The sequence below is a fragment of the Nyctereutes procyonoides genome, unplaced genomic scaffold, assembly GCF_905146905.1.
Source record: "Nyctereutes procyonoides isolate TBG_1078 unplaced genomic scaffold, NYPRO_anot_genome, whole genome shotgun sequence".
In the NCBI taxonomy this organism is placed as follows: Eukaryota; Metazoa; Chordata; class Mammalia; order Carnivora; family Canidae; genus Nyctereutes; species Nyctereutes procyonoides.
The window spans coordinates 1,764,356-1,787,812 of NW_026575048.1; the positions used below are offsets into that span (position 1 = coordinate 1,764,356).

Sequence of the window (23,457 nt, forward strand, 5' to 3'; positions counted from 1 at the left end):
CCAGAAGGAGGGGGACAGCCAACTCTCAAGGCACCCATCTTCCTTTTGCTCTGCTGCTCGCTGCACCTGGAAAGCTATTTATTTCCACAGCTACTGAGAGCTGCTGGGCCCCAGAGATGGATGAGCACACTCCAAAACAGCGAGGCATCCCCTCTGCCTTCATCGGGGCCGGGACCCCACGCAACCTCCCCCTGCAGACCTCCCCTGGGCTCTGCTAATGATTATAAATGGCAAAGAACCTCCGATTTAATTGCAAAAGGTAATGATGCAGCGAGCATAAGATTAGATTCACCACAGAAGGCAATATCCTCCAACAATAAAAAAAAAAAAAAAAAAATGGAGGAGCTGGGTGTGAAGATGGCCGGAATCGATAGGAAGGTTTCGGTATTAAATACCACGGCAGAGGGTCGCAAAGTGGTATTGACAGAAGTGCTGACGGCAGATAAAAACGAAGGAGAGAAAACTAAATTGGTCTCTGCAGAAAATAAGTTACAGATTAATCACCCTACCATAAAATCATTCTGAGATGGCCGAGGGTCTGGAGCGGCGCCCCCGTCTGATTACGGATGGGCTGCTGGACGTACGTGCAGCACCGTGGCTCGCCCCCTCCGCGGCCTCTCCCCGGGCGGGCGCGCCAGGTGCCCACGGACCCCCGCCATCAGCTCCCCCAGCATCTCCTGCACCTGCACTGCAGCAGGAAAGTACTGCTCCCTTCCTGTCTCTGGTCTCTGGGTACACGGAGCACCTGCGAGAGGTGGGGCGGGGGGGGCAGGAGGGGGCAGGAGGGGCCTTGCTGCCAACTGAGACTCAGACTCCATGGCCCGCGCCCAGGAGGGGCAGCGCCATCTCCCTAGACCCACAGCCCACCCGGAGCAGCAGCCCAGGCACCGGGTTACCTTCAAGTTTCCTGTTCTGCTCTAAAATCTGGGTGAGAGTGGCATTCTACTCCACGATACAGTAATATGTCTTTTTTTAGAAAATAAAGACCATGACTTTTCCCCTTAAATATTATTTAGGCACTACGAAAACAGACCAGCTCTTCATCCCACTCTGAAGGCTAGGAGACCACCCTTCTGACCACACGGAGTTTTAAAACCTGAACATGGAACTTTATTCTAAAGAGCCTGACTTTGATGCCACGTGCTGATGATAATAAATCACTATTGGCGCCGTCTCCACTGCCTACCCGAGAATTTATCTGCGTCGTAACGTAAAGGAGCTAAAGACGTGTCATGGGAACAAAGCAATGTCAGACGGGCCCCACTACAGAATCTGTGCACAGACCCTGCTCTGGTCCCTCCTGCCACGCGTGGCCGAGGAACTGGGGACACCGTAACCTCGTCAAGTCAAGCCTCTAGATTGTTCTCTCTAAAGGTGTTACTTTGACATAAACAAATGCAATGAAACCATGAACACAATATAAAAAATCACATTTTAAGAGAGAAAATTTTAGGGAATCAACATGTGCCGTATATACTAATCAGAACGTTTACTCTAACGGACAAAGTATTGGAGGCGATGAATACTTGAAGGCACAACCGATTCCACAGAAAGCCAGCGTGAGACACTCAATGGTGTGAGGATGTGCGGCCCCGTGGGGAGCGGTGAGGGGCCTGCCACTCCCATCCGTGGAAACGGAGCCCCGAGGGTGATGTGCAGGTCGCCGCGGCTCAGGCAGGGAGATGCTCTGTGCTGCCCAGCCCGCCCACAACCACACGCACGGGGTGTGACTGTGACCACGGTACGGTGTGCACTTGTGAGCGAGGGGAAGGTCAGCTGATGGGCCACGGGGCGGGGGGGGGTAGGTCACGGGGGTCACAGGCAGGGGCACACAGGCCACGGGGGTCACAGGCCACAGCAGGGGGCACACAGGCCACGGGGGTCACAGGCTACAGCAGGGGGCACACAGGCCATGGGGGTCACAGGCCACAGCAGGGGGCACACAGGCCACGGGGGTCACAGGCTACAGCAGGGGGCACACAGGCCATGGGGGTCACAGGCCACAGCAGGGGGCACACAGGCCACAGGGGGTTATAGGTCACGGGGAGTCACGGGCCATGGGGGTCAGAGGCCGGGGACCACTGTCATTTTCAACTCACACAGAAATTTGAAAGCAGCTCACCAGCACTGGGAAATTAGTATTTTATGACAGCTCCTACCTAAAAGGTATTTTAACCAGACTGCAAATCTGTTCATTGAAGAGACAATACACTCGTTCGGCGTCTAAACGAGACAATATCCATCCATCGGGAGATCCCACGGCCTCTTGTGGACAAATATGGCCAAAGGGTGGGGTGTTGTCAGCCTTGGGTCCTGTGTCCTGTTCTGCGCGGGGCCCAGGGCCCGACCTCGGACAGCTCACTGAGGGGCCAATCATGCAGGCCCCCGATTGGTGCTTCTGTCCGATCACTAACCATGTCACAATCTATGTCAAAATCCTAAGCATACACCAACCAACTGCCTTCGGAACTCACCCAAAACATTCAATTAAAAAAACACAAAAGCTGAAAACTGTACGCTGGTCACTCACCACGGCCTGGCTGGAGCTTTCCTGCAGGTCCCACAGCAGGATGTGGTTGTCCGCCAGAGAGATGACCCTCTTCCCGTCCCCCGTGGGCTCCCACGTGACACTGCAAGGAAGAGGAGGCCCCATTAGTACAGAGGCTGGAGGTGCCCGTGTCTCCGCGGCTGTGGGCTGTTGCACGCACCCCTCACGAGCAGCCAGGCTCTCCCGAGCCCACGGCCAAGGCCCACGCCCGCCACGGCAGTAGCAGCGGGTGTGTGCGGCGCGGCGTCCTCTCCCAATGAATGCCTGCGTCCTCCGAATCAGCTGCGGCCACGTGGTTAGGTTAGGAGGTTGGGAGGTTAGGAGGCCGGGCCTTCGGGCGCTCGGGGTTACAGGGGGCGGTGAGGGCGGGCCCGTGACGGACTGGCACACTCGTGTTCCCTCTCTCCCTCGCTGCTGCTGCGGCTGCCTCCTTCTCTCCCGCCAGGTGAGCCCACAGCGGGAAGGCAGCGTCTGCGAGCCGTGAAGGGGGTCCTCACCAGAGCACGGCCATGCTGAACCCCCGACCTCAGACTTCTGGGCCCCAGAAGCGTGACAAATAAGGTCTGTTGTTTCAGGCCCAGCCAGCGGTGTTCTGTGGTGGCCACAGGAGCCAACGCATCTTCCCGGGGACCGAGGGACACAGAGCTGACCAACGGCGCCAATGGGACGGGATGCGGCCTGCTGGGGGGCCGGGTTTCAAGGTGGCCTACGTGGACGCTGCCACCTGGGGCAGACTGCCTACAGCTTTCGTAGCCCGAGGACACAGCCGACGGTCTGACGGCGGTGGGAGAGGGCCCGTGTCTGCCCTGCCTGCGGCATCGGGTCTCTTTCCCTGTGTCGGCCAATCTGAGCCCCGGTTGCCTGTCGCTGTGCCAAAGCCACCCCACCCAACACAGTGCACGTCTGAGTAACTAGTGGAAGACCACAGACACCTGCAGTAAAGCCACGGCGATCAGAGGTTTTCAGCGTGGCCCCAGGTGTGCGTTTGTCTTCACTGACAAATTCCCCAAGCAAGGCCTACCAAGGGGAGACTCCTGCTCACATACGGTAAGGGGGGGGCGGTCTGCAGACCCCAGTAAACACCACACTGCTTCTCCTCCCAACAGAAACAACACCGACGGGGGGCGTCCTCGGGCGCCCCCGCCTCATGCCATCATCCCAGGACCGTCCGCGGAGCTAGGAATACTTTCAATCACAACATTAGTATCATTCAAAACCACAATTTCCTTCTCCTCTGTCGTTCAGGAAACGCTCGTGAAGATCATGGCGCTGCGACCACAGGTGCAGCCGTCCTCTAGCAGACGGAGCTCAGCGTGTCTTTCCTGATAACAACAGTGAAAAACGCACAATATCCAGTACATAAAACTAGAACCCAGGAGCTGGAAGAGGCACCAAGAAATCCGGTTCTGGAATCTGCTGCTCCTACTTTGGTAAGATAATGGCTGATCCCAGCAGTGAAGATCCTCCCTTACAGCAAGACGACCGGACCTCTCCTGGTAGCACATTTCCACGGGTAAACCTGTGCGGAGTTCACAGGCTGACTGTGAAGACCAAGGGCCACTGCAAGCCGGGAAGGAAGGCTGAGACCAGGCCGCTCCCCACAGTGGGGAGGCCGCACGCCCGCCGCCAGGGTGCCGGGGAGGTGGGGTTCTGCTGAGCAGCGTCCGTCTGGCTTGCGGAAGGCCAGCTTCCCACCGTGTCCTCCACACGGCAGAAAGGGAGCCCGCGTGCATCTCCCAAGGCCCTGATCCCACTGTGCGCGCTCCCCACTCAGGCCCTAATCACCGCCAGACCACCTCCCCGTACCGCCACGCTGGGGATCAGGGCTTCAGCAGACGAACTGGTGGGCAGAGTCCACAGCACGACGTAGCAGGAGCAGCACGCACGGCACGGCCTACGAGGAGCTCCTCACGGATCTCACTCATAACTGACACACGCCCCCGCCCCACCCCAGCACACCCGCAGACAGAAGCCAGGGTGGGGAGAAGCTGCGCGGCCGTCGGGGGGGGGGGGGGGCTCAGGGGCAGGAACACCTAATCCGGTGTTTGCAAGGCTACAGGTTGAAAGGCGATGACACACATACAGGGACTTTTTAGCAGACACCCCAGAAAGCCAGAGATTCCTGGGGAACCGACAAATCACAGGACGAGAATTAGCCAATCTGATCCCAAGACTGACTACCTAATTATGGCGGCTTCTCCGACCAGGCCGAGGGCTTCTGGAGAGCAGACCCAGTCTGCTCGAGGTCGCTCATCCTCCCCGCAGGGGCCAGCGATGCCCGAGGCACGTGGCCCGTGACCGGTACTGGCTCATGGGGTCCCAGGAAGAGTGAAGAGCCGGGGAAGAGCGGAGGTGCCGCCTAAAAACGTGAGATCGTTTCCAAGTACGTTCAGCTACTGGCCAGTGCTTGAGGTGGAAAACTCCACCTGCCCTAAGATGAGGAAGCCCTTTCAAGGCATCTGAACAACCGAGATCCCTCCACTAAAGCCCACGTGCTTATTTTATGCTCTAAACTGCATCATCTCTTGAGCATATGCTCAGACCTCCCCTTCCCCTCCTTGTGCCCGCCCTTCTAACCTGGTTGCTCACAATGTCCAAACTACAGAACAAACGCGTGGGCCCTCGAGCAGCGGCCCGCCTGAGGCGGGAACACAGCTAACAGGGCACATGGTAGAAACTGATCCCCACCGCGGAGGGGAGGGGGGAAGGAGAGGGGAGGGAGGAGGGAGGGGAGAATAAGGGAAGAGAGGGGAGAGGAGGGAGAAGGGGAGAGTAGGGGAAGAGGAAGGGAGGAGGAGGAAGGAAGGGAGAGGAGGGGGAGGGAGGAGGGAGGGGGAGAATGAGGAGGGGAGATGGAAGACAGAGGAGGGAGAGAGAAGAAGGGGAGGGAGGAGGGAGAGGAAGGAGGAAGGAAGGAGGAAGGGAGGAGGGGGGAGGAGGGGGGAGGAGGAGGGAGGAGGAGGGAGGAAGGGGGGAGGAAGGGGGGAGGAGGGAGAAGGAGAGAAGGGGCTGGAGACTCACAGGAATTTTCAGGAGGATCAGTCCCAGAACTGCAGAGAGGGCTGTGTGGGAAGCCACGGGCTCCTTCTGGAACCCAAACCCAAAGCAACAGGATGTTGTGAGGAAGCGCGAGCATCAGGGAAGGTCCCCCAGGAGATGTCCCCTCAGGCCTTGGCCTGGCCCTGCTCTGGGGCATGGGGGGGGGGCGGGGGGGGAATGGGAGGCGTGAAGAGGGAGCAGGGCTGTCCTGTGGGAAACCGCAGCTCGCCCCCCTTCCCGCCACATCCACACGGGCCAGGCCTCCATCCGCCGCTGTGCGGGCCCAGGGAGCCTCGCTGGGGAGGACCCTGTACGTGTGTCGCTCATCTCACCAAAGGACACGATCAAGTGAATTCCAAGTAGCCACACAAGTAACTTTTTACACCTAAAAAGGAAAAACACATGAGAATTCCAAAAGAGGCTTAAGAAGCCTTACGGCACCCAGGAGGTAAGAGCGGTGTGCATCAGGAAACGGCCGGCCCGCGGGTCCCCACAGGTGGAGGGCTTGTCTTCAGGAACGCTGTCCTGCCACCTGTGCGGGCCGGTGGCCAGGCCGCACGCCGAGGCACAGACGAAGCCCCAGCCCGGGCCGGGGCGCGCACGACGTGCTCCTGCCCGAGCTCATGAAACCAGCTGCCAGGAGAGGGCCGCCGCGCTTCCAGAACAACAGCTGCAGGGGGTTCTCTGTGCCCAGAGGAGGAAGGGCCAGGCCCACAGCATCCTGGCTCCACAGCGCCATGTCTCGGCCTCGGCGGAGCTCAACTGCCAAGGTCTGAAGTCGGCCACACTGCGATCCTCTGGATCCCGGACACCCGAGGCCGCGGGAGGCTTATTCCCCTGCAGCACCAGGACCAAAGCCGGAAGGAGCAAGTCACTTCAGTACAACAGACCGTCCACACACGAGGACAAGAAAGAGAGGCGGGCCCCTGGAGGCAGAGGGGGCTCGGCTGAAACAGCACCCGCCCCCAGGAGCCGGCCAGATCCCAGCCCTGCCCCCCCCCCCCCCCCCGTCCTGGGGCAGCAGCGGCCCCGGTCACGCGCGTCCACCTCCCGGCCAGACTACAAACTGTGCTGAGCCCAGGCTCACACGGCGCTATGTGCCAAGCACCCAGCACACTCCGACCCTCGCAGGAGAGGCACTTAATAAGGAGGCGTTGCAAGAAAGACAGGATGAAGAATTAATTACGCTTCCTCTCAGCCTGTGTCCAGTGCACCTTAAATTCATAAAAAATAAAATCGGAAAAAGATTCCATTTATCAAGTACACTCAGTGAAGATTGGTCCATCCTGGAGCCCACTGAGAGGGTTTGCTACTTAGTCTCGAAAGGACCTCATCAAGAACAGGTCTTGCTTGTTCTCTGACCCTCTCCTGAGGCCTGCTGAGGACGCGTGAGCCAAGGGAGCAGGGAAGGTCCCCTCCGCCCTGCCCTGCCCTGCCCTCCTCCCGCGCCCCCTCCAGGCCGTGAGCCACGGGGCATCGCTCCTGGCCGCTCAAACCGAGCCTGACGTGCCCAGGCTGCCCCTCGGCCCCCTGCCTCCCCCGGGCAGCTCTGCCTGCGAGGTCACACGGGCCTAAACTCCACACACCCGCTGCACCCCCCCTTCTCATTCCCAGGGGTTCCAAGCCGCCCGTGAGCAAAATCTTGGGAGTGACTTTTTTACAACCATCCTTCTCAAATTCTACGTAAAAAAGCCATCAAGCTTGTTGAATTTTATTTTTGACGTCTGACTTCTTGCTTTATACCAATCTGCCCCAGTTTGACCGTGGCTTCCTGATTTCCTGACAGCGCTGGCCTGGAAACGCGGTCTCCCAGGTTCCCGCTTGCCCGACCGACTCTGCACAGCCACCTGAGAACGCGGCCCACCTCCGGGCCTGTGTTTGCTTCCCGGCATCAAAATAGGGAAACGTGACGAGGTCCTGTTCTCACAGAAACAACACCCAGGCAGCTTGAGTTCATACCAGTGACATTCTGAATGTGGGTCACCTGCCATGTTTACACGGATACTGTTGGATTTGGGTTTTGAGCTCCTGTCTGTCCAACTGCCTGTTTCTGACCATCCGGGGAACAGCCATCGAGAAGGGCTGCAGCACAGCGTGCACACGGCCCAGCAGGCCAGTCCGCCGTGCAGGACAGGGAGGGGTCAACACAACACGACATGCATGCGCGCCTCCCACCACGGCCATCGCGCCCACAAACGCTGCTCCAGAATGCCTCCTCCCACCACACACAGAGCCCGACTGGGCAAGCGCGACACCTCCCTAACACAACGGCCAGCCCCCCAAAGTCAGGCCCGACCCCAGCCTCAGATGCCCCCATCCGTACAGCTACGGCACCCGAGCCTCGCGGCCCAGCAGAACCCCCACCCGCATCTGGAAGGTCGACTCGCCTGCTCCAGGGGTTGCCGGGAATCCTAGCCGACCAGGGTCCCTCAAACAGGGCTGCGGTCCTCCAAGGGCAGGAAGCTCGGGACACGGTGAAGTGGCGCGCCCGCCCTAGCACGTTTTCAGGGTAAATGGCATCTTGTGAAAACTCGTATTATGATGCATTAAGTGTATATGTGGGGGGGGGGGGTCATGATGTAAAATTACCTTTTTCTGGTTTTGAAATTTGGAGAATGCTGCTTCAGATCACTAACGCTGGGTTTTTCAGTAATCTCAAGCATTTGGGGTAGAATTTCCTCTGAAGTGCACGGCCTTCTTACCTTTTCAGGAGTGCACCCAACACACAGCCTGTCTGGCACGGTGGCGCGTCCTGTTCCTCTGGGGACAGAGCTGGTGCCCCGTGGGAAACGGCCCTACGTCCTTGGTCTTTTATATGACAGCCGAGTGTGCAACACTGCTGGCAGCTGTCTACTGCCCTCCTGGCTGCGGCGTATGCCCTGCCAGCACCTGCCTCACGCTCCCTTTGAACTCAGCTTGAGCAGCACACACACTCACGACTAACAGGTTCAGTAGTCAACAGCCCTGTGTGGATGCAGAAAGCACTCTCCTCTGAATAAAACACATGACGCCGTAGCCCCTCCCTCCTGAACTCCTAATTTAAGCTGTACTATGTCATATTCTACTTTAAAGCCACAGATGCTCAAAAAAATTAATAAATAAAGTCATAGACGCTCATTAAAAACGTTCAAGTTTTGCAGAAGTGAAAGTCTCTTTTACTGCCGCCCAGTGAAAATAACTCCGATCAATAATGGACGTGTCACATCCGGGTCTTTGCTGTGCACAGGCTGACGTGGGTGATATGACCACAGTGGCACTTACAGAAATGCAAACATGCTGATATTACTCTGTGATGTGCTGCCTTACTTACAGCGTGTGCTGGGTAACTTTCCACGTCAAATGTGATTCTAGCCAAAGGCCATACAAAATTCTATCATAGGGATACCTGCAATTTTTAGCCTCTTTGCGCTCTGACTGCCTCATCTGTCCAGCGGAGGCAACAGTCGTGCGCCAGCGTGAGAGGTTAAGCGGAGACCAACGGGACAATATTTAGGGCAGCGCCCCCAAAGCAGGTGTTCACTGAGCCTCGATATGCGGTCAGATCTGCACTTCTTACAGTGGGCGTGGTGCTACCCTCCGGAGGCTTCTGGGGACGTGTGGGGAGCACTTTTCGGTTTTCACAGAGACTGGGAGGGCAGTAGGCTGGTAGGCGAGAACCAGGGGTGCCAGGCATCCCATAACACACAACAGCATTCCACGGCAAAGACCGTCCCACCCCCAACGCCAACAGCCTCGCTTTGAAAAACCATCAAACCCTACTTGGAAAGTTGGCTGGAATATTAAAATCACCACCTTTACAAGCACCAAAAGAAGACCGTCAAGATTTACGTTAAGAAAAATCTTCGGGATCCCCGGGTGGCGCAGCGGTTTGGCGCCTGCCTTTGGCCCGGGGCGCGATCCTGGAGGCCCAGGATCGAGTCCCACGTCGGGCTCCTGGTGCATGGAGCCTGCTTCTCCCTCTGCCTGTGTCTCTGCCTCTCTCTCTCTCTCTGTGACTATCATAAAAAAAAAAAAAAAAAAAAATCTTCAGGGGATCCCTGGGTGGCTCAGCGGTTTGGTGCCTGCCTTTGGCCCAGGGCGCGATCCTGGAGTCCCGGGATCGAGTCCCGCGTCGGGCTCCCTGCACGGGGCCTGCTTCTCCCTCTGCCTGTGTCTCTGCCTCTCTCTCTCCCTGTGTGTATCATAAATCAATCAATCTTTAAGACAAATCTTCAGAAGACGTTAGAAACTCAAATCCGTACCTATCCTGCAGGGCCACGGAGCTCGATCGTACTTCGCTGTCCCACCCACTTCATACCCGGTGGCTGGGGTCCTGAGTTACCAGTGTTGCCTTCTGTGGCACCTGGGTTTTCCTCTGATGATCGTCCACAAGTCAGCCAGGCATTATGCCGTTTCCCCTGGAGGTCTGAGAACATTCTGGAGCTCCCAGAATTACTGCCATGTGCACCATGATCAGGCCGCCACGGAGGAGGCCTCCCCACATTCTCGTTCCCTCGCTCTGCCTCTCTACATCCTGTCCGCACAGGCCCCCATGACACCCTGAAAAGGTCTGATGTGGGGCCCGGCTGCCTCGGCCTGCCTTCCAGCCCCAGGGAGCACACTGGGGGCCGTCGGACACAGGGAGCACATCAAAGACCCCGAGGATGACCCAGGGGAGGGCAGGGAACCCAAAGTCAATAGGTCAGAAAAAGATGACGGTTAAGACAGATGCCAACCTGTTCCAACGGTTGTTCCTCTAGTTCTAGATCTCTCTCACACATGCATATATGTGCCCCACACGTGCACACCCCTACACAGCCCCCCATGCACACTGCACACATGCACACGTGCACACCTCTACACATACACGTCCCCCATGTGCATACCCCTACGCAGCCCCCATGCACACACACCACATACATGCACATGTGCATAGCTGTGCATACACACTTGCCGCACACATGCACATGTACACACCCCTACAAACACAGATGCCCCACAACTGCACACGTGCACACCCCTATATACACACATCCATGTGTACACCCCTATGGAGCCCACACACACCACACACCACACATGCACATGTGCACGCCTGTGCATACACACATACCACACACATGCATGTGTACACACCCCCACACAGATGCCCCACAAGTGCACATGTGCACACCCCTACACACACACGTCCATGTGCACACTCCTACACAGCCCCCATACACACACACCACATGCACATGTGCATACACACATGCCCCACACATGCACATGTACACACCCCTACAGATGCCCCGCAAGTGCACACGTGCACACCCCTACACACACACGTCCATGTGCACACTCCTACACAGCCCCCTACACACCACACATGCCCATGTGCATACATACATGTCCCACACATGCACACGTATGCACCCCTACACTGATGCCACACATGTGCACATCGCACACATGCACACCCGCATACACACCTCCCACACGTGAACATGCGTCCTAACATACAAACCACACACTCCCCCACACATTGCACATACACACGCAGCCCCCCCACTGCATATGCACACACACACCCCCCCAGGCGAGCTAGAACTAAGGCCTTTACTTGGAGTGTAACACAAGACATACGTGTGAGCAGAGCTCAGCAGCCTCAGTGGCGTGAGGAAGAGGGGCCCCACGTGGAGTGCTGACTCTGAGTAACTACAGGACGTGCAATAAGCTACGCCTTTGACATTTGCCATTTACGTCTGAGAGGATTTGAATTTGTAATCTCTGATTTACACGACATGAAAAAGAAAGGGAACAAATCTGCCTTCTCCAGGCCGCAAGAGTTAATCTCGCCGCCGTCGTCTGGACGCCCCGGAGACTCCCGGAGCAAACCGGGGAAGGAAGGAAGGAAGGAACAGTACTTGAGGCGAGTGTGAGGAGCTCCGACGCTCCCACTTTCTCATCGCGCCGGGGAAAGGCCGAGACGGAGGCGGGAGCCGCCCACTGCGCGGCAGGCCGGGGAAGGCCTGGGGACCGTGCCCTGGGGATGGTGCCAGGACGTCAGGCCAGAGCGGCGCCAGGCCACCATGACGCTGGAGGAAAACGCCCCGTCCCCCGCCACGCACGGACAGAGGGCGGCGACAAGCTGCCGTCAGACAGGAGGCAGGACAGGCGCGTCTACACGTAGAAACAAACCTAATTGACTTCCTTGGCCGTGAGGCAGGTGACCAGACGCCCTGACTCGCCGCCGGCCACACGCGGCTCCTGCCGGTGTCCCCTGCCCCACGAAGCTTCCTCTCCCCCCGCCCTCACGATCGCCTCTCACCCGGTCCCGCACACCCCCGTCCCCGTGAGGGCACAGTCTCGGGCCCTTCCTGAGGAACAGGCCGTCCAAGGCATGTCGGCGAAACGGGGGCAAGCAGACCCCATCACATGTGGCCGAGGCGCTGTGGGGCCCCTGCTCCCGCTCCCGTATTTCATTATCTGTCCTGGGTGATGCATCAGGAAGTACCTGTTGTGGGTTTATAGGGAGCAGTCCCCAAAATCATCGGTGCGTGCCCCTAAGACTACACACCCTGGGATAACCGGAGCACGCGCAGTGCAATAAAAAGAGAAATTCTATTTTATCATGGATCATCACCATGAAACTGGTGCCATAAATGAAAGAAAATAACCTAGAATTTCTGCTATCCTTGCTACTCCAAACTAAGAAGTTTATTTCTCTGTTCATAAAATCATCCCTTTTCCTGCTTTATCACACTCTGCCAGTGAATTTGAGAGGACGTAAAATTACATTAACAAGTGGAGAACACGGTAGCATCTACCTAATGTAAGTGTGCAATATCCCTTCATAATCACGGGGAGGAAAACACAAGAAAAGGGCTGTTTCTGTAAATAAACCCAAATAAAAAATCTACACTTCTGGGAGGCAGTTAACAAGGACCATAATGGCAGGAATGATGGTTCTAATTTGGCAGGTTTCATGCTGATCAAACAAAATACATGCTTCTCTTCCTCAGATTAGTGATTCCAAGTGACGGCCTGAGCCGTGCCCCGTGCCGTGTGGCCCAACAGAAGCACGCACCCTGATGTGGGGGCCCCAGAATGGACCCAGAAATAGCCAGAGGCCCAGTCACTGCGTGTGGGGACTAATAATCACCCAGAGCCACGCTCCTGAGAAGCCTCCCCCGTGGGAGCTGGTCAAGGCCCGTGTGCTCCTCCCTGGGGTGGACGTTGGGTGGGACACACTGCCTGGCCCTCCCTGAGGGAGGCTCCGTGCCAGGTCAGCCTGGCCCATCCTGCATCCCAGAGAGAGCTGCGGGGCCCAGCGGGGGCCTGACCACCCTGCGTGTGACGGGTTCTCGCCAGCCCCAAGGGCCCCACTAACTGAGCCCCAGGTTCACGGGTCTGTCCCTCCAAGGCCACCCAACACTGGCCACAGGGGCCGGCACACCCACCACACATCTCCTCCCAGGACCTGGAGAGGAGTGCGAGCCGAACAGCGTGGGGACACCACCCCCACCCGGTGCTCAAGCAACGGCACATCCAAACCCCGTGCCCTGTCTTCCCAGGAAGTTCAAAGTTCACTTTTTAATTAAAAAAAAAAAAAAAAAGGTACATTTAGAGGCTCCTGGGTGGCTCAGTGGGTTAAGGTCTGCCTTGGGCTCAGGTCATGATCTTGGGGTCCTGGGATCGAGTCCCACATCAGGCTCCCTGCTCAGCGGGGAGTCAGCTTCTCCCTCTGCCTCTGCCCCTGCCCATGTGCACGTGCGCGCTCTCTCTCTCCCCCCCACCCCGACTACCTAACTTGAATAAATAAAATCTTTAAAATAAATAAATAAAAGGAGACTTCGTAATAAAACTGTCTCCCCAAATTCCAATAGTGGTTTGGGTGTTTCTTCTTCTTTTTGATCTACATTTCTTCCTTCCTCTCCAACCCCATTTTTCAAACAGTGGAAAATGTTTAAGATTCTCACACATGTAGTTAGTACTCCTTGAGGTCTGAACTTTTTAAATCATTTAGACCTCTCGTTTGAATACAAACAGACCTCAATGCTCCCTTCTAACCTTGCCCCTTGGACACCCTGCTGCCCAGAGTCATCTCACGCGCTCTGGGAGGCAGCGGCTGGCTCACAAGAGGATCACAAGGAACACACTTGGAACCACGTCCTCACGGCGGCCTGGACTGAAATCACAGAAAGGACACGAATGTCCCTTATACGCAACTATACTTGGTGCACTTCCGACTTCCGTCCTGTGAAACCCCCGTGAGAGCTGTAGCCGCACATTGTGCTTTGCTACTTTTTCACCACCTCCCTGACCGGAATCTGAACAGCGTCAGGTGGCGAGAGAGTCCGTGACCCGTGACGACCGTGCTCGGTGCACGGTGGGCACGTGAGCAAACCTGAAAGAGGGAGGCATCTTCACGGTGCCCTAGGCCACCGCACACAAGGAGGCTGCGCGCCTCACTCTGGGCCGCCTTAGAAGCCAACAGAAGTTAGCAGCGAGCCAGTAACCAGGGAAGCAACTCGGACCTCAGTACACCTCGCTGCGTAAACCCGACAAGCACGGACACAAATCTTACGATATCAGAAATCTGCAATCCTCAACTGTCACGGTCACGGAGAACTCTCCATCACGGGGCCCGAAAAACCACGTCCCAAGATCTCACGATCGTAAACAGGCCTTGGGACCTATCCTACAGGCCGCTTCTGGGAGGGCTCAAGGGTACCTGGCAGGTGTGTCACGCTGAACTAGAGAAAGAAACACAAAGGGAGAGATGAAGACAAACCACCTCAGGAATCGGCGGCCTCACACTCTCCTGCCCCTACACCCGCCCCCCCCCCCCCGGCGTCCTCCTGCTAAGAAGCCTCCCCGGGCTCGGCCGCCTGGCATGTCCCCATGACAGTGACCTTCCACCTGCCCGCAGAGGCCTCCTCCCCCAGGGGGCAGCTCTGGACGTGGAGGTCAGCCGGTCGCCGGTGCCTCAGGACCCTGGGGGCTGCACTGTCAGTCACTCCCTGGCCAACCCCGAACGCTTCTGGTGACTGAGTTTAGCGACTTCTCCTCCCAAGGACGTGTTTGTTGTCCGTGAAACCAGGTGGTGGTGTGACTCCTGCTGAGCACCCCTCGGGGGGCCGAGCGCGCCAGGAATTCCCCGGAGCCCCTACCATCTGCCTGGGCCTCTGCCCGCCAGCAGGGAGCATCCGTGTATGGCAACGGGCTTATTCGGGGTTTGGCGGCGGGGGCGGGCGGGGGCCCCTTCCGGGCAGGGCCAAGGGGAGCAGCAGAGTCGCCGGCGTGGCTCAGCGGCCCTGAGCCAGCAGCGATGACGCTGCAGCCCCACACCCGGGAGATCTGCCCCCTGCCCTGCCCGGGCTCCCAGAGACGCCACAAGCAGGACCGGGTCGTGGGGGTCCCGGGCGCCGCCCTCCCTTTGCTGGAACTCTGCAAACGCTGACCCCAGCCCTGAGCTGCCGGTCTAGTCGCCGAGGCACGGAGACCCCTCACATCACGGAGGACGACCGCATACAGGCCAGGGGAGCCATGAAGAGCCGCCCTCCCCTACCCCGGACGTGAGAGAGGGCCAGCTCCGTGCGTGCTGTGGGGCTCCCGCCTTCACCTCATTTCTGTAACACAGTGCGGTGGGCCTGCTCCGTGTGGTGGGCCTCCTCCCGCCCCAGACGAACCCGCGGCAGCTGACACACACAGCCCGAGGGCTGATGGGGTGACACACGGTGACGACGGCGAAGGCAGCCCCGAGGGGCCTCTCCCTCTGAGTGCCACGTGGAGGGGAAGAGGGCCAAGACGTCACCCGACTCCCTGAGAATGAGGGGCGCACCACCCAGTGTGGGAGACAACACCTTGGCATCTCATGGTGCGGGGCGGGAAAGCCCACCAGGGGCCCCTCGTCACCACCCGTCGCCCACGAGGCACCGCAGACGGGAGGCTGGCTGTGTCACACCCACGGCACGCGGGCCGAAGTCTGCCAGAAGAGAAAGGGGCTTTATTATTTGCAAAATGAAGAACACCCCTGGAAAGCATAATTTCTCTATGTTTGTCATCCGCAAAGGACTAGCGGGGAGAGGTGTGAACGTTCTCAAAGCGTCTTCTGACGGAGGAGTGTCTGTACTCCCAGCCACGGACACAGCGTGCAAACCGCAGTGCGACAACCACCAGGGGCTCCTTCTGCTCCTGCATTCAGCAGGGAGGCAGTTCTGGGCGATGGGCGGTGTTCTGGGCTCGGCTGCCCGGCTCTGAACCCCCACTACTCCGCTGGGAAGGAAAGGCTGGGTGCAGGCTCCCGGGCCCTCTCTGCGGTGGTCCCTACTCTATGGGGCGGTGCGGGGGGACGCAGTGCCCGCCGAGCTCAGGAGGGCCCGCTCTCGGTCCAGGCTCCCTCACACGGCACCTGCCACCTGACCAGGCCCCCGCGCGGAGGAAGCTCCGTGACAGGAGCGAGATCGCACACGGCCCGAGCCAGGCGTGGTCAGGCCTCTACACAAGATGCAAGAGGGTGTGAGGGCAGTGAGTATTTTCGAATGGTTAAGGAGGCCCTCTCCGAAGACGTGATCCTGAACCAAGAGGCTGACAGCTCCTTACTCGACGCCGAAGCTACGAGGAGGGCCCTCCAGGCTCCGCTTGGGACCTGCATCCCCACAGTGTGGATCTGAGAAAATCAGCAAGAACGGATTGTCGCCGTGCTCGCATTACGTACCCTAAGCAAGTACAGAAGGTGCCGCGTCTCCACAGAGATCCTGCCACAGAGCCATGGTAACAGCTGTGAAGCATTTCCTTCTTCTCAGGAATCTTCACTCACGGTTGAGAGAAATGAGTGACCTTCCAGCAGCAACCCCGCGCAGCCTCGGGGCAGGTGAGCACCAGAGCGGGGCGAGGGGCCTCCCCGGCCCGCACGCCGTCCCCCTCCAGGGCTGGGAGCTCAAAGCAAACACACTGGGCCACAGGGCCTCCCAGGCCCTTCAGGGGAAGGCCGGCCTCCCGGGCGCTGCCCACCCCTGCGTGCCAGAGGGCTGAGACGGGGGCGTGGGGCCACGTACGCTGGGGCCCAGATGCTCCAGGGCCCACGGAAGCCAGGTGGCCCCGAGGACAGGAGCCCCCGGGCGCCGTGCGGGACGCAGCCACAGCCCCACACACTGAATTGTGTAGTGTTCCGGAACCCTCCCTCAGCCAGCAGCGGGGCCGATGCCCAGCACGGGTCTGGGAGCCCCTCTCCTGCAACTGCTCTCAGCCCCAACCACAAAGGAAAGCAGGCAAACTAAAGTGCCAGTTGCCTCACGTTGACCTCAAACAGCACCCTTCACCTTCATGTATTCACCACACTTAAATTTCCAAAAGTCAAATTCCCTGATAAGAAGACATCACTAAAGACGTAAACACACACACAAAAAAAAACAAACAAACAAACAAAAAAAACCCCATGCATGATAACCCCAAAGGCCAGCAAGGATGCAGAGACGGGTCCTCACACATCGCAGGCGGGAGCGTCAAATGCACAGCTACTCTGGACAAGGCTCAGGCGGTTTGTAAAAACAAGGTGCCCCAAGAACGGCCCTCGGGGGCATCCTGCCGAGAGGTGGAAACCCACGTTCATGCAGGACACCTGTACATTCCTGCTCAGAGCAGCATTATTCATAACGTCCAAACTCGGGGGAACCCAGCTGCCCTTCAACAGGCGAGCGGCCACACAAACTACACAAACTGTAGTCTGTCTCCTTGGGCTACCACGCAGAAGAAAGGAGCCACTGATGGACACATGTGACAACCAGGATGGACCTCCGGGGAATCACACTGCGTGCACAAAGCCACTATCAAAGCTTCCAGAGTGGACGGTTGCTTTCATGAACGTTCTTAAAATGACAAGTCTACAGGAAGGAGCACAGACGGACGCTTGCCAGGGATTAAGGGAGGGGCGTGGGGAGGAGTGGACGATGGCCATGAACAGGTGGCAGGAGAGATCCCGGTTCTGCACGTAGACCACAGCACTGGCTGCACAGACACACGTGATGACACAGCAGAGAACTCGATGTACACACGCCGTGGGTCATATCAACACCCGATCCCCAGGGGTGACCCTGCAGAGGAGCTATGCAGTGTCACCACTGGGGGAGATGGGTGATGGGCACACGGGATCTGTGTGTAATGTCCCTACAGCTGCATGTGGATCACAGCCACCTCACAGGGAAAAGGTCGACAAACACGTACAGTGATATAATGGATAACAAAAGAAATTCAAGAGACGCTTTGAACAATGGCAGCAAATTTAGAAGAGGGCAGCCTCCCAATGTGAACTGAAGGAAGACTGTTCCTCTGGACGTGTTTAAAGATCAACCATTACTTCCTAACAATTTCCCCTTTCACAAGGGTACAATTCCAAGGATGGTATTCGTGGGGTATGATCATCGGAGTGTGTAACAGGGGGTACCATCACGGGGATGCGGTCATGGGGGTGTGATCATACGGGGTCACAGGGAGGCAGTTATGGGGATGTGATCACAGGGGTGTGATCATGATCACAGAGGGCCAAAAGGGTGTGGGATCAAGGGGATGTGGTCACAGGGGTCAAGGGGATGTGGTCACAGGGGTCAAGGGGATGTGGTCACAGGGGTGCAATCACAAGGGTGCAGTTATGGGGCCATGATCATGGGGGGGATCATAAGGGTGTGGATCATGATCAAAGGAGGTCAAACGGGTATGGTCACAAGGAGTCAAGGGGATGCGGTCAAGGGGGTGCAATCACAAGGGTGCAATCATAGGGGTGCAGTTATAGGGGTGTGATCATAGGGGTGCAGTTATAGGGGTGTGATCATAGGGGATCAGAGGGATGAAGTTATGGGGGTATGATCACAGGGATGTGATCATGATCGTAGAGGGCCAAAGGGGTGTGGTCACAGGGGTCAAGGGGATGCGGTCAAGGGGGTGCAATCACAAGGGTGCAATCACAGGGGTGCGGTTATAGGGATGTGATCATAGGGGGTCAGAGGGATGCAGTTATGGGGGTATGATCACAGGGGTGTGATCATGATCACAGAGGGCCAAAGGGGTGTGGTCACAGGGGTCAAGGGGATGCAGTCACAGAGGTGCAATCAAAAGGGTGCAGTTATGGGGCTGTGATCAGGGATGTGGTCAGGGGGTGCAATCATGATCATGGGGTCAAGGGGATGTGGTCATGGGGGTCAAGAGGATGGGATCAAGGGGTGCAATCACAAGGGTGTCATCACAGGGGTACAGTTACAGGGTTGTGATCATGGGCGTGTGTTCACAGATGTGCAATCACAGGGGTGTGAATACCAGGGGTCATGGGGTGTGATCAGAGGGGTGTGGTCACAAGGGTGTGATCATGGGGCTCCGGTTATAGGGGTGTGGTCACAGGGGGTCACAGCATTGAGGTCATGGGGGTGTGGTGATAGCAGTGTGACCCAGACTTAACATCTCACTGACATCCATCTCCCAATATCACACACAGACAGGTGTGACCTCTCTTCTATGGAAGAATTGATGGAGTATCTGAACCGAGGTGGGAGCTGGGCAAGCAGACCAACAGCCGCTCTCCTAGCTCCTCTGAGCTCAGCCCATCTGTGCACTCGCCAAAGGCACTGATGCCATCTGCATATATCAACCTCCCCAAAGTCACTGCTGGCCTGCACTGTGTCTTCCCTGCCCGCCCTGTGCCAGTGTATCTGTGGCACTCACGCACACGCCTGTGTGCACAGTCATGCACACATGTGCATGTGTCTGCCAGAACTGAAGCATGAGCTCTAGTTGTGCTGCCACGTCCAGACTCACCGTGCACTCTTGCAAGCTCTCGTGAGAGCCACAGGGCTCCTCTGTGCAGCTCCTTTCTCTGCAGATGGGGTCTGACACTGCTGTCAGAAGAACCAAGCATGATCCGGCAGGAGCCTGGCACCCATGAAGACACGCCGCCTGCATACGAGCACACAAGGCCTTCCAAAGCCACAAATGGCACCAACCTAGAGCTCTGCTCCCTTGGCCGCTCCGAGATCTGCCACTGACAATGGCAGCCGGCATCAGCCCCAGCTGCACGTCTCAGCTCCTGGGCAAATCCCTCTTCAATTCATTACCCTTTCCTCGAGGGGCCCACGGCACACAGTTCATAATGATCTCAGTGCATGCCACAGCCTGCCCTGTGTCGCTCAGGTGTGTACAGTGTGAGTCTCCCCAGAGAGATCACGCAGGGCTCCTTGAGGCCAGGTCCCCGACCCATCACCTTGGCATCCCTAGAGCCTGGCAGGTGTGTGCAGCAGGTGCTTAATAAATACGTGTTGGATTAAACTTCTTTAATTGGTAGGTCTGGCCAAAACAGAACAGGGTACACAGAGGATACAGCTTTCTCACATGGGAGCGAGCATGCACACGGAGGTGTTACTGCATTAAGTAAATAATAATGACCACTATAAACCCCCATACCAAAGTTATGCTCCCACGGTCCCTTCTAGAAAGCATGGCCTTTTGAATTCGCCAAGGCTCCAGTGCTCTGGGGAGGCTCCCCTGGGGTTTGGAGGCAAGGACCACTAGGCCTCCGCCATAACACGGGGGTGGCAACAGGCTGGGCAGCCCTGATGAGCGCTGGTGGCACGTCCATCCCCCTGTGCTGCACGTGACCCGTGGAGGAAACAGACACAAGAATAAAGGTGTGGAGGGCTCGGGGGTACAGCACATCGTCACCCAGTCTACAAGGGAAGAAATCATACTCCTTCAGCCTAAAGTAACAAGTCAATGTACACTTAGGATAGCTTGATGAAAGTGTATTTACGAAGCTAAAAAGCAAGAGAACGCTTAAGTGCTCTGCAGCGCCCGAGCTCGCCATCACTCTGGCAGGTACCTGGCAGCAACAGTGTAGATGAAGAGGACACCTGCACACAGGCTCCTTCACAACGCATGCAGTTGGGTTTCTGGAATGTGTCTAGTCAGGAGAACAACTGGGACAGAGAAGCCAGAAGGAAAGAAAGCCATTTGTACCATCCTTTCACAAGCAAGCAAGGTTCCGAGGGTGTGCCACGGCCCCTGCATGACTCCCACGGTCAAACCTGCAGGCTTGTTCTGGGCGTATGAAATATGCAGAGCCCTACCAGGCCATGCTGCCGTGGGCCGTGTTGTCAAGGTGACAGAGCAGCTCCAGGGTGTGCGCGGTGCTTGATGAATCGTCAGGGGACTCGTGGCTGCCCGGCTCCAGCTCCTTCGGCATCCTCCACACGGCCGCACACGTCAGGACTTTGCTGTCTGAAGCTAAGCAACAGAGGGTAATGTCAACAGAGCGTGGTATGTGGCCACATCCCAGACAGCACACCACACCCACACAAGCGCAGGGGCAGGACACACCCGCTCTTCAAGTATTTAGAACCGCAGGCAGCACAGAGCAAGCGGAGCGAGGGGCACGGACGCGTGCACGGTCCACACAGAAAGGCACAGCTCCCTGGCAGCACCCGCCTAACCCCTGCGCCTCCTTGTTTTAAAACCATCATTCTTCTTCCAAAGGAAGTTTAATTTTTCTCAAAATCAATTTCCTTCCATTCCTCCCCAACGGTGTTCCCAAACAGGGAGCACAGGGAGGGGGTGCGGGTGCTAAAGTCACAAACAGTGGGAGTGTGGCTTGGGTCTGCGGTGGGCGTCGAACGATCTTCCCCTCAGACGTAGGAGAGCACCTCACCCAGGTACTCAGCCCCCGGAGGGGGTGCCCCTGGACCCCAGGGTGCTACGGTGACAGGCATGTGGGACCCCCACCCTGGAGCACACATGGCATTGCTCCTGCCGGGCCCTGGCTCTCCAGGCAGAGAGCAGCCCAGAGCCCGAGGGCACCGTGAGGACACGGCACCTCCTACGGACAACGGTGGCGCTCACTGACCGCCCCTCCGAGTCCTGACACTTGATTTCCAAGATGCTCCAGGAAGCCGCATCTTCGCAGAGCACTGTGAAATGCCACTTCGTGGATAAGGAAACCGAGCTTGGGGAAGACCAGGGACACCTGCTTTCGGGGAACATGCCAGGCACCCGGTCTCTGCCCCTCTCCACTATTTTTCAATAAGATAAAAACACAAATAAGACACCCCCAAAATCAAATTTGACATTATGTGATAAAAAGTTAATCATAAATTCCTAATTATAAATCCTTTCAAATGTGTTTTCCATTTAGTTCCAAAATGCATACGTGCGAAACACCTTCCCTTTTAAAGGACTATAATGCACGATGCTAAAACAAGGACCGGGTTTCAACACTAAAGCACGGCTGACATCCAGTGAGGACCATAAAGGAAATGCAGAACGGGGAGAACCCCGCACGCACAGTGCTTCCCACGTGAAATAAGAACACGAGGGGGCCGCACCCACACTGGGGAGTGTCCCACTTATCAGTTCTGTGTTCCTTCAATCCCAGTACCAGCTGTCAGCCAGGCAGCGCGTCAGTGGACTCGACGGGCGGGTGCCTGACTCCACGGGCAATCTGGTTACCATCGTTGCCCATGCTCGGAGCACCGGGGGACAGCTCGGGGGGACGGCTGGGGTTCCCACCAGGGCTCTCCGACCCCAGTCTCAGTGCTCATTTCACATACTGCTGCTGAGCCATATATATATATATATACATTTCACGTCAACCTTCCTGTTTCACCGAGGAAAACGCAGTGCACCCTGGCTTTTCTACATGAGAAACAATTTTCTTGTGGAACCCACCTCCCAGGCACACGGCCTTTCTGCAGAGCTGCGAGGCTGCAGTGGCTCTCCTAAAACACAAGGATACCTGCCTGATGAGAGGGCTGGCAACTCTGAGGCAGAAGGAGGAAATGAAGGCTGAAACAGGCACAGAGGACGGGAGTCTCCCTAAATGAGAGAAAGAAGACCTACTTCACCTGCAAAGGGGATGGAGCTACCAGCGTGAGAAGCCAGTGTGGCATCTCTGCAGGAGGGCGGAAGGGCTCCAGCCTGCCTAGGGGAGATGCGCTGGTGGCAGAGACCCACAGAACAAATCCTTCTCCGGTGTCAGGAAGGTCAGTCTTTCCCTCAACTCCCCGCTCACCCAGCAAACACAGCAGGCGGGGGGGGGGGGGGGGGGGACGGGACGGGACAGTAAATGCTTTCCCCCTGAGAAGACTAATCAGACAAGAACGCTCTGTAGGGCCGCTTAGTTAGCAACATACTGAGGTCCTGACTACTTCGTACAGCAACGAAAAAATAAAGCCATAAGAACGGGAGAAGAAATGAAAACACCACTACTTGTTCATGATAATGTGTCTAGAACACAAGACAATGCACACCCTACTGTTAGAAACAAAACAGGGAATTTAGCAAAACTGCTGAACACCAAGGTGATATATAAAATTAACTGGACATCCATAGATTATCAATAAAAACTTAGAAAAATTCTAAAAGCATTAACAGTCACATTAAAAAAAAATCAAGTACTCGATAATCTCAAACTAAAGAGGTGCAAGACCTGTACGTGGCGAAGTGGAAAACACCGCTGAGGGATCCCTAGGTGGCGCAGCGGTTTGGCGCCTGCCTTTGGCCCAGGGCGCGATCCTGGAGACCCGGGATCGAATCCCACGTCGGGCTCCCGGTGCATGGAGCCTGCTTCTCCATCTGCCTGTGTCTCTGCCTCTCTCTCTCTCTCTCTCTCTCTCTCTCTCTCTGTGTGTGTGTGTGTGACTATCATAAATAAATAAAAATTAAAAAAAAAATTTAAAGGAAAACACCGCTGAGAGAAGGTAAAGGCTAACACGCGGAGGGCTATCCCATGTTCACAGCTTGGAAGCTTCACTGCTGTAAAGGGTCCATGAACCTTAATTCAAGCTCCAAAAGTTTTTCTTTTTTTTGGGGGGGGGGGTAGAAGCCAACAACCTGCTTTTGAAGTTCTAAAGTTTACATGGAAACGAGAACTG

At 56.9% G+C, this 23,457-nt stretch overlaps 1 protein-coding gene across 1 annotated transcript in view; it reads right to left on the minus strand.

Annotated features, from left to right (window-relative positions):
* Positions 1-23,457, minus strand: part of EIPR1 (EARP complex and GARP complex interacting protein 1) — a 121,376-nt gene that overhangs the window by 15,544 nt on the left and 82,375 nt on the right. Inside the window, exons 4-5 of the mRNA XM_055327521.1 lie at positions 20,659-20,815; positions 2,531-2,630 (exon numbers count right to left, since the gene is read on the minus strand). Of these exons, the coding sequence (XP_055183496.1) occupies positions 2,531-2,630; positions 20,659-20,815 (257 nt within the window). The remainder of the gene's footprint in view (positions 1-2,530; positions 2,631-20,658; positions 20,816-23,457) is intronic.